Below are 11,273 nucleotides of genomic sequence, written 5' to 3'. Positions count from 1 at the left end.
ACCATGAAGTAGAAGATCCAACCCAATTCAACCCCTATGATTCAGGTTGGGTTGGTTTGGGTTGTCGGGTTCAATGTACATCCCTACCATGAAGTAGAAGCTCGAACCATCAATCTTTGAAATAATAATTAATGTTTTATCCATCGAGTTAATATTAGGTTTACTATTATCAATTTATGTCAAATGATTAGTCTCATTAGTGGTTAGTATAACCAACATCAAGTAACGGACTAAAGAAAAGAATTTCAAAATTTTACTCTCAAAACTAGTTTAATTAGACGCATCAATAATCGTAAATGAATAAAAAAATTTAAGCATCCAATCTTGCTCTATTAACGACAACGAGCCCTCCACGATAACATGAACCCACGTGATCTATTTTAATTCAATCAAAAAATCTCGTGAAAATAGAGATAATTGTCTTCGTTCATATGAAATAGATCCTCCCTTCTATAGCCAACATGAAACTTCAATTGCACGTACATCAAAATCAACTGTTTTATCTCTAACGATGTTCAAACTTTTCAATGTAACAACCCAAGCTCACCGCTAATAGATAGTGTCCTCTTTGGGCTTTCCGTTTCAAACTTCCCCTCAAGGTTTTTAGAGTGCTTCTCCTAGGGAGAGGATTTCACACCCTTATAAAGAATGTTTCGTTCTCCTCCCCAATTGATGTAGGATCTCACAATCCACACCCTTATAAAGAATATTTTGTTCTCCTCCCAACCGATGTGGGGATCTCACAATCCACCCCCCTTCGATTACTAACGGTGGGTTTAGACCGTTACATTCAATCTATCAATCAAATAGGTTTCTACTTAGAACCGAAGTCCCCACCAAAGCTTCCTATCACTTCTAGCAATAACGTAAGTAACATTGAGAAACGTGGAAAGCTTTAAAAGTCTATGAAGTTGCTGTTATTTGCTATATTCGACCGAAAAAAGACAAATACACAGTCATTGTTGGTCGTCTGTATACTCTTTTCAAAGAATATTTGTCGAAAACTCGACATAGCTATACATTAAATACACGAAACTATACAATTCAATCCTAAATCATTGGTAGACTTGGTTTTTGACAAAGGGGTTCCCTGTAGGATCCAAATCAACAACAAAAGTATCACCAGGCTTTGGATCACCATAAAGGAATGCCTCACTTAAGGGGTCTTCAACTATTAAGGTAACGGCTCTCCTAAGAGGCCTAGCACCATAAGCTTGGTCATACCCTACTTGGCATATGAGATCCTTTACTGACTCTGATAACTCTAGACCCATCCCAAGTGACATGAGCCTATCCTTTACTTCTTGAAGCATCAGGTTTAAGATCTCAAGCATCTAATGTGAAACAATGCAAACCAATCGTATGAAAAACTAAATCAGTGTCTCAATGAGTTCAATCCAGGATGTAAATCATTAAACTAGCTGAAGGCGAGAGAGGTCGAGCCGTAGTTATTTCGAAACAAAAAAGAACAAACCGGACTAACCTGAGCCTTTTGAAGGGGTTGGAACACGACTATCTCGTCTATCCGGTTCAGCAACTCGGGACGAAAATACCCCTTGAGTTCCTCTATCACAAGAGATTTCATTCCTGCATATGAACTAGATGACTCGTCTTCTGAAGTAAAGAAACCGATGGAGTGATGTCTACCCTTTATGATTGAAGTCGAACCGATGTTTGATGTCATTACTATCAATGCGTTCTTAAACGACACTCTCCGTCCCTGTCGGTTCCAATTTGAAATGTAAGACAGTGAAAAACAGCACTAATCTTGGAGTACAATGAGAACGAACCTGAGAATCTGCAAGGTGTCCGTCTTCGAATAACTGGAGGACGATGTTGTAAACATCTGGATGAGCTTTCTCTATCTCGTCAAGCAATACAACTGTAAATGGCTTCCTTCTAATTGCTTCTGTTAATGTTCCTCCGTCTCCGTAGCCGAGATATCCTGGAGGTGATCCGATTAGTTTACTCACAGAATGTCGCTCCATATATTCGCTCATGTCCAATCTTAGCATAGCTGCTTCCTGCACGCATGTTACGTTTAGTGTCGAAATGCAAAATAGATGTTGTCAGTAATATTCAAAGGCTAGCTTAAACTCTGCAGGCAATTAAGTCACGGAACATACGGTAGGGGACGAGTTAATGACGCGTTCAAACTTCTAATCTTTTGGTTACAGAAAAAGTGACAATCAAACAGTATACGTGTAGAGGGCTGTAAATACTAATGAAGGTATTACCGAACCGAAGTAGCACCTAGCCAGAACTTTTGTTAGCTCGGTCTTGCCAACTCCAGTAGGACCACAAAAAAGTAAAACCGCTATAGGTCGGTCGGGATCCTTAAGCCCAACCCGAGACCGTTTAACAGCTCGAGAAATTGCAGAAACAGCCTCATCTTGCCCGACAACTTGCTTTTTGAGCTGTTCGTCAAGACCCATCAAAAGAACGCTCTCATCAACCGTTAGCTGCTGAACTGGGATGCCTGACCAAAGAGAAGTAACTGCTGCGACATCATCCGGTCCGACCACCACAGGTCTGGAACAAATAACAGTATGAATTAATACTCTTTCTTAAAAAATTGTTCAGGCCAACAAATAACATTTTTCATATTGAAGTTTCATACTCAAAATTATCGGATATTGAAGATAAAGTCGACTCCACGACGTTATTCCCAGAAGAATCCAAGCTTTGTACTTCACCATCTATGAGTTTATTGGCCAGATTCTGTTCATAGCGGAAGAAGAGATATCAATAATGATAACAGATTTGAGCAGTAATATCAAATATGCAAAAACAATACCATTTCATGCATAGCCTGAATGGCCTTAATTTCTTGCCAATACTCATCCTGTGATTTAGAGAGTATAGAAGTCTGCAATTCTTTTCTCTTCTTAAAGGCTTCCATACGAGCTCTACTACCTGCTTCGTCGATGAGATCGATAGCCTTATCCGGAAGATACCTATCACTTATGTATCTTGCAGACAGATACACAGCAGCGTTTATCGCTTCAAATGTAAACCTGCAGTTGTGGTGAGCCTCGTACTTGTCACAAATGCTCAGCAACATTCGCACTGCATTATCCTATATTTATGATCCTATCTCATTAAACATTGAAGAATGTATGGTTTGCGCTTGACATACAATTAAGAAATAGAAAAATTACCTGGCTAGGCTCCTCGATCAGCACAGGCTGGAATCGTCGCGCTAATGCTTTATCCGTCTCGAATTTCTTTCTGTATTCACCAATTGTAGTGGAAGCAATACACTGCCAGCAATAAAATAGTTATGTACCGAAAATGACTGAGTGGACGACGGATATAACGCACACATGGAGAGAACAGACATATGATTCTTGATTGACCCAAGTAAATGATCAAGAGATTGACATCTAAAAATTAAAATACAAAGGTATTCCTAAGAGAAAACAATTTGAACTTAGTACATTTTGTCACTAATTATGAGATTCCACGTCGGTTGGGGAGGAGAACGAAGCATTCTTTATAAGGGTGTGGAAATCTCTCCTTAGCAGACGCATTTTAAAAACCTTGAGAGAAAGCTCGAAAGGGAAAGTCCAAAGAGGACAATATCTGCTAGTGGTGGGCTTGGGCTGTTAAAAATTGTATCGGAGCAAGACACCAGGCGATGTGCCAGTGAGGAGGCTAAGACCCAAAAGGGGGTGGACACGAGGAGGTGTGCCTGTGAGATTCCACATCGATTGGGGAGGAGAACGAAACATTCTTTATAAGGGTGTGGAAACCTCTCCCTAGCAAACACGTTTAAAAACTTCCCTTCAAAGGAAAGCCTAAAGAGGACAAAATCTGCTAGCGGTGGACTTGGGCTGTCACACTAATATACCGTGAATGAAGGACAAAACACATGCAAATACTCATACTACTTAATCATAATATCAATTATGGCAAAGCCAATACTATCATATGAGCGAGTTATCTCAAAACTAATACATGACATAGTATACATTATTTCAAAGCAGGAAAAGCTAAAAGCATAGTTCACAAGATCATTTAGGCACTTCAACATGATAACCGTTAAAAATTAAGTGAAGATACCTGCAGTTTTCCTCTCCCAAGTGACGGTTTCAATAAATTAGCGAAGTTAAGACCAGACCCTTTACTTCCACCTCCAGCCGCACCAAGCTCAGCAAGTGAATGGACTTCATCAATGAAAAGGATAATATTGCCTGCAAACCAACCGTAACATAGGTGTGTAAACTTTGTGATCTTTCATGTGCCGGTTATCCATAAAAAAATAATAATAATAAATTAATTAATTAATTAAATGTAATTTACACTAAGCCTCGACCTGATTCTGTTATCTCGTTAATTAGTGCAGTAACACGTGCCTCCAATACTCCCCTTTCCTTCGCACCAGACACGAGTAGTCCAATATCCAACGACATTACCTGTTTGTTCTGTGGATAAAATGTTGTTTTGTTTCAATAAGATAAAGAGATAAATCATATGAACAATAGAGGAAACAAGCCATACATACCTTCTTAGAATTGCAAACAAAAAATCACTTAGAATTACACAATAAATGTAACGCTCAAGCCCATCGTTAGCAGATATTGGCCTCTTTGGGCTTTCCCTTTCAGGCTTCCCCTCAAAGTTTTTGAAAACGCGTCTGCTAGGGAGAGGTTTCCACACCCTTATAAAGGGTGTTTCGTTCTCCTCCCCAACCGATGTGGGATCTCACAATTCACCCCCCTTTGGGGCCCAACGTCCTCTCTGACACTCATTCCTTTCTCCAATCGATGTGGGATCCTCACCAAATCACCCACTTCGGGCCAGCGTCCTTGCTGGCACATCGCCTCATGTCCACCCCTCTTCGGGGCTCAACCTCCTCACTGGCACATCGCCCAGTGTCTGGCTCTAATACCATTTGTAACGCCCAAGCCCACCGCTAGCAAATATTGTCCTCTTTGGGATTTCCCTTTCGGGCTTCCCCTCAAAGTTTTTAACACGTGTCTACTAGGGAGAGATTTCCACACCCTTATAAAGAATACTTCGTTCTCTTCCCCAACCGAGGTGGAATCTCGCAACAAAACTTAAATTTTTCATTTTATAGGGTATACTTCGTCAGAAGTTTCTGTAACCACGATGTTTTGTTGAATTTTTTCGACTGGAATCCTTGTTTGTAAGGCTATTTTGTTTGTTTGGACACACCTAATCTCCCCTGTAATTTCATTTGCTCCATTAAAAGCGTTGTTTTCTATCAAAAAGAAATGTTCGATTCATGAACGAACAACGTCCAAGCAGGGGAAAAACCTATGGAACCTTGATTTGCAATCATATTCCTTGCCCCAAGAAACACAAAATAGATTTAAATAGAGGAAATGTTGGATAATTTGGCAGACTACCATCTCTTATCATGACTCCAACACAAAACAAGACCACAAAACACAGAAGCATCAAACCAAATCAAAGCTGAATGTAAACGTCAGAAGCGAATATGTGAAAACGACCGTAAAATAGCAAGCAACGATTAGAAATCGTACCAACAGTACGAACGGAGCATCTGCCTGAGCAATACTGAGAGCCAACCCTTCAGCAATTGCTGTCTTTCCTACTCCACTCTCACCAATAAGAATGGGGCTATTTTTTGTTCTGCGACAAAGTATCTCCACAACTCGTTTAACTTCAGAATCTCGACCAAAAATAGGGTCGATGAATCCTTCACTAGCACGAGCAGTAAGATCCACACAGAACTGAGCCAAAGCACTATTCTCTGACACAATTATAAAAAAAAATATTTAACAACTCTTTTCCGTTGGTCAAATTCAAAACAAAAAAATAAAACAGATATACATTCAAGATCATAACGTATTACCTTTTTCTTTTTGAGAAGGTTTTATACGAAGAACTTTTCTAGAAGTCGATTTCTTAGGCACCCATTGCAATGCACTAGATGGCTCTCTACCATCTTTGGCAAGCTCCCCCTTAAGCCTAGATATTGCTGCATCTACCAACTGAGTAACATTTACCCCTAAGCTGAAATCATTTCAAGATAACAGCCTATTCAATACCAGTTAGGCACACGTATCTAAATTATGGTTGAAAAGAAATCAAAGAATTTTCAGAGACAAGCTCCTTTGTTGCTCAGATCGTTTTAAATTAGCTTGCTTAAAGACTCCATCGCCAATTTTTACATGAACGCCTCCTCCACAGTCGTCCACCATACTCATACACCCTCTTAGCAAGGTCAAACCAGGACCAAAGGTATCCAAGAATACGGCCCAAAGCTTCACGATAAAGCACCGCTTACAAAGCACATAATCTAAATCCTCACTGCTTCGTTTTCTCTGCCCAGCCCGTAGGTTGTCTTTTCTAGCTCCTCTTTTAATATAGTGTTCTCACTTATAAACATAAAAGAAAAGAAAATTCTCCACCCCTTTTCTGCACAATGCAACACTAGAATCCAAAGCCATAGAAGATCTTTGAAAAAAGTTCGCATTATATGTCCTACGAAATTTTAACATCCTAGGGTGACGTGAAGAGAAGGGAGGAAGGGCAAACATAGACTTCTTACAAGAGATGCTTGAAGGTTTGAGTCAATGATGAGAATCCTCGCCATATAGAGAAAGGTGGATTCCTTGAAGCAACAAAAAATAAGTCCCGGAACTCAATATCTGAAAGAGTCCTTAAAAATGAAAATCAAAATCTAGGGAGGTAGGAAGGCTAACATTAGAACTAAAATTAAATTAACAACCTCATCTTTCTGAAGTCATAGATAAAGGTGCAAGAAAATAAGACTCGATCAATCTAAACATAACTTAGAGAAGAAGGCACTTATTACCATCCCAAAGGTCCATGGTTCGATCTCCTTGAAAGTGTTACGGGCTCAAGTCTGCGATCGAGTTATGGGTCTCTCGTAAGTGGAGGTAGACGGTGTTTGTGTGGGAGAAGAAGTAGAATTCTTCTTTCGATCTATTTTGAATATTGTAAGGCTGAAATAGAGGGAACCTTAATACCTATGAGTTAAAGTACTCAAGACTAAAATGAAAATTTTTAGGTACCATCTTCACTTATGTTTATGATTATTTATACAAGTTGTATAATAATAATTGCTACATTAATGGAACCATGACTCAATTATGAAGGATCATCCTCCTAAAACAAAGGAAATAACTAAAAATAGAAATGAAAGTAGAGTCCTTGCCACCATTGCTACATCAATGCATGACTCAATTATGGAAGATCATCCTCCTAAAACAAGGGAAATAACTAAAAATAGAAATCAAGGTGGAGGACTCCTTACAATATGGAAACTGAAGAAAAAAACTGCATAAAGAAAAATTCAACTAACGGGTTCCATATGTGAATGATCTTTCTGTCATGAGTGTAACATGTGTACATTTATAGTGGCATTGTATCAATACTTCCCGGCTCCAAAGAAAGCTTGTCCTCAAGCTTGGATTGTGGAAACCGTTTGGTCATATCTTGAACATTTTCCCAAGAGGCATCAGTTGGTGAAGAGTGACACAAGTGTACACACATTACACTCATGGCAAAAAGAACCAATCACGTATGGAACCCATTTTATGCAGTTTTTTCACCTTCATTTTATTTTTAGTTATTTCCCTTGTTCTAGGAGGATGATCCTCCATGATTGAGTCATACATTGATGTAGCAATGGTTGTAAGGACTCTACTTTCATTTCTATTTTTAGTTATTTCCTTCGTTTTAAGAGGATAATCCTCCATGATTGAGTCATGGTTCCATTGGTGTAGCAATGGTTATTATACAACTTGTATAAATAGTCATAAACATCAATGAAGATGGTACCTAAAAATTTGCAATTTAGTCTTAGAGTACTTTAACTCAAGGTATTAAGGTTCCCTCTATTTGAGCCTAACAATTATTTAAAATAGGTCGAAAGAAGAATTCTACTTCTTCCCCCACACAATATCATCTACCTCCACTTATGAGAGACCCATAACTCGATCGCAGACTTGGGCACGTAACAATTTGGTATCAGAGCCAACAATTATGAGTGAATCTATGCAAGAACCGTTTACCAAACTCTTCAATTTACTCTTATCTTAAGAGCAGGCCAATCAAGCGCGTAATGAGAAGGTTGAATAGCTTCATGCCAAATTGGATGTCATGTCCCTTGACTTGGAATCCACAAAGAAGTCAGGTTGACTTCTTCAAGTGCTGAAAGTCGAGCAAAAACAAGGAGAGATAAGGGAATTTCTAGGGCACCGTTTCTGAAAATTCTGGAAGAAACTTGATTGTACCAAATTCATGAAACTTGACTTCCCTCGCTTCAATGGGCTGGAAGACCCCTTGGGTTGGATTAGCTATTGTCAAACACTTTTTCCGACATCAATCGACATCCGAATAAGAAAAGGTGAGCTTCGCCTCTTATCACTTGGAGGGAATTGCTCAACTATGGTATTTACAGATGGTACAGGATATTCCACATCCCACCTGGACCGTGTTTGCCCACCAATGCAATTTACGGTTTGAACCTCCCATCCGAAGCAATATATTGGGCTCGCTAAGCTAAAAACAAACGGGTTCAGTGGAAGAGTACCAAAACAAATTCGAAGTGTTGGTTTCAAGAGCTGGAATTTTAACTCAAAATCAAAAGATTCAGTTGTATATTAGCGGATTGCAAGAGTCTATATCAATTGAGGTGGAGCTCCACCAGCCACAGGACTTGGTAACCGCAATGAGTATGTCTCATTTGTACGAGAAGAATATATATCCCAAGGCCACCACCAACCGAGATAACAAACACAATCCACCAATTACGTGCACCAACTGTTCGATAAAACGACTCACTAGAGAAGAAATGGAAGCAAGAAGGAAGAAAGGGTTGTGCTACAATTGCGATGAGACATTTGTGCGAGGCCATCAATGCAAGAAACTATTTTGGATCGACTTGGAAGAAGAGAACGAACCATACGAGAAAATGGAGCAAGAACTATCACCAGAGATATCTCTCCATGGAGGTTAAAACATATTCCCCTCCACTCCAAAAGAAAATGGTATGATCAATGAACTACGAAGGAGTAAGATGAATTTTACCATCACCATTAAAGATATTTTGGTTTTCCGAATGACAGCTTGGTTTAAAGAACGGTGCCCTAGACATCCTACTCGAGCCATCTAGAGGCAAAAATATTCCCCTAAGTTTTCCATATCCAAAACCTCTATTTAAACCAAGACCATTTTCCAAAGCACCTTATCCAAAATGTTCCAATCTACAAGATCAAAGGTCTTTTCAATTCCCACAATTGCCTTCTTTCTCCTTGGTAAGCCACAATTTCCTCATTGCACGCATATGAACACTTCATCTAATATTTATACCGATCTCCCAATTACAAAAGTTCTTTGAATGATATTGTCCTCTTTGGGTACCTTTCGAGCTTCCCCTCAAGGTTTTAAAACGCGTCTGCTAGGGAGAGGTTTTCCCATCCTTATAAAGAAGTGGGATCTCACAATCCACCCCCTTTCAGGGCCCAGCATCCTCGCTGGCACTCGTTCCCCTCTCCAATCAATTTGAGGTTTCCACACCCTTATAAAAAATAGTTCATTCCTTCTCCAACCAACGTGGGATCTCACAATCCACTCCCCTTTGGGGCCCAGCGTCCTCGCTGGCACTCGTTCCCCTCTCAAATTGATATGAGGTTTTCACTCCCTTATAAAGAATGCTTCGTTCCCCTCTCCAATCGATGTGAGGTTTTCACACCCTTATATAGAATGTTTCGTTCCCCTCTCCAACCGACGTGGGATCTCACAATCCACTCCCCTTCAGGACCCAGCGTCCTTGCTGGCACTTGTTCCGCTCTTCAATCAATGTGAGATCTCCCATTGTTGCTTTAACCACTAGATCGATCTCAAATCTTAACACTCTTCACCAATTTCTCACCACCAAATTCAATCAACTATTAGTCCAAGGATGCAAACACCTCGGCAATGGAGGTGTATATGTCAAGTGTTCCACCTAAAAATATCTGCTCCGCTAATGAAACTAATTGGATTGCCTCACTAAAAACATCAGAAGCAAACCGCAAAAAACAATAAACATGAACAAGAACAACAGTAACTTCTGATATTAAAAAAAACCAGACATAATGGAAAACAATTCAGACCACGAACAGACAAAGGCAGCCGATTTCTTTAAGTTCATGTGATAAAAGGAGCTGAGAAATCCACCATGGTTATGCAAAATGGATAATGAACAATACCTCCTCAAAATCAACTCTATGTTTCCATCATCATCAGCAGCAAGTAAAGCAATGGAGAGGTGTTCAGGTCCAACGAAATGATGGCCCATTTTCTTGGAGTACTCAACAGCTGAATCAAACGCCCGCTTGGTGCCGACAGAAAAAGGAACATGAGGCGTTACAGCCGCACTATCAACACTCATATCCGCTTCCGCATCGTTGCTATGCCAAATGCCGCGAACAGCCTCACGAGCCTCTTGTAGTGTTAGACCCGAATTCAAAAAACCGCCAGGAGACTGATTATGCTCTTCCTCAGCAATCAAACCCAGAAGAAGATGTTCGGTGAAAACCAAACCCTTTGAAAGGGCCTTCGCCTCTCTCTGCGAGAAGACCACAGCCTTCACCGCTCGTTCGGTGAACCGCTCAAAAATGGCGGAAATGATCGGAATCCTCAGCCGCCTCCTCCGCCGAGTTCTACCGCTGATAAACTCATTTGGCGAACGAAATGATGTGAGAAAAGAAGGGGAAAACGAGAACACGAGATTGGAAGATGGGAATCCATTGATTTTCCGTCCAGATAAATGAGAAATCGATAGAACACTCAACGAACAAGTGGAAGAAGAAACAGATGGCGGCAATATCAATCGATTGCAGCCATGAACATGGATCAAAGTGGAAGATAGGGTTGCTGGCATTCTTGTTCGTAAAAAATCTGAAACTCCCACTAGAAATCCCGATCCCAAATTCTCAGAGGAAATGCTTCATGAATCAACAGAAAGAATTGAAGAATTGCGCAGATGAAAGAGAAGAACAATCGAGGAATTACAGACGAATTGCACGGCAAGTCAATGGGGGAATTAGCCAATCGGCCATGCTGATAAAGACCCGTTTGATGAACGCATACTATTTCAACGCCGACGGGGAGGACTCGGCCTTGAGAGTGTGCCATATTCAGACGCACTCCGTAAGAATTCAGTGCCAGTGATTTGTCTTTTACAACAACTTTTTAATATCAAAAGGAAGTTCCTTTCGCGGATCATCCTTTGACCCATGTTCGGGCAAAATCATGTCTACAGATTT

The 11,273-nt window shown here is 40.3% G+C and overlaps 1 protein-coding gene across 1 annotated transcript; it reads right to left on the bottom strand.

Annotated features, from left to right (window-relative positions):
* Nucleotides 1-892: 892 nt before the first annotated feature.
* Nucleotides 893-11,178, bottom strand: LOC111797271 (chaperone protein ClpD, chloroplastic-like). The gene is made up of 12 exons (XM_023680229.1): nucleotides 10,215-11,178; nucleotides 5,846-6,006; nucleotides 5,514-5,743; nucleotides 4,319-4,427; nucleotides 4,066-4,196; nucleotides 3,162-3,263; nucleotides 2,798-3,079; nucleotides 2,621-2,721; nucleotides 2,238-2,532; nucleotides 1,791-2,024; nucleotides 1,484-1,720; nucleotides 893-1,334 (listed from the first exon to the last, which is right to left on the bottom strand). The coding sequence occupies exons 1-12, from the start codon at nucleotides 10,886-10,888 to the stop codon at nucleotides 1,056-1,058; spliced, it is 2,835 nt and encodes a 944-aa protein (XP_023535997.1). The 5' UTR covers nucleotides 10,889-11,178; the 3' UTR covers nucleotides 893-1,055.
* Between the last annotated feature and the right edge of the window lie 95 nt (nucleotides 11,179-11,273).

This window comes from Cucurbita pepo, chromosome LG06, assembly GCF_002806865.2.
Source record: "Cucurbita pepo subsp. pepo cultivar mu-cu-16 chromosome LG06, ASM280686v2, whole genome shotgun sequence".
Lineage (NCBI taxonomy): Eukaryota > Viridiplantae > Streptophyta > Magnoliopsida > Cucurbitales > Cucurbitaceae > Cucurbita > Cucurbita pepo.
This window is presented reverse-complemented; position numbering and strand designations above follow the sequence as displayed.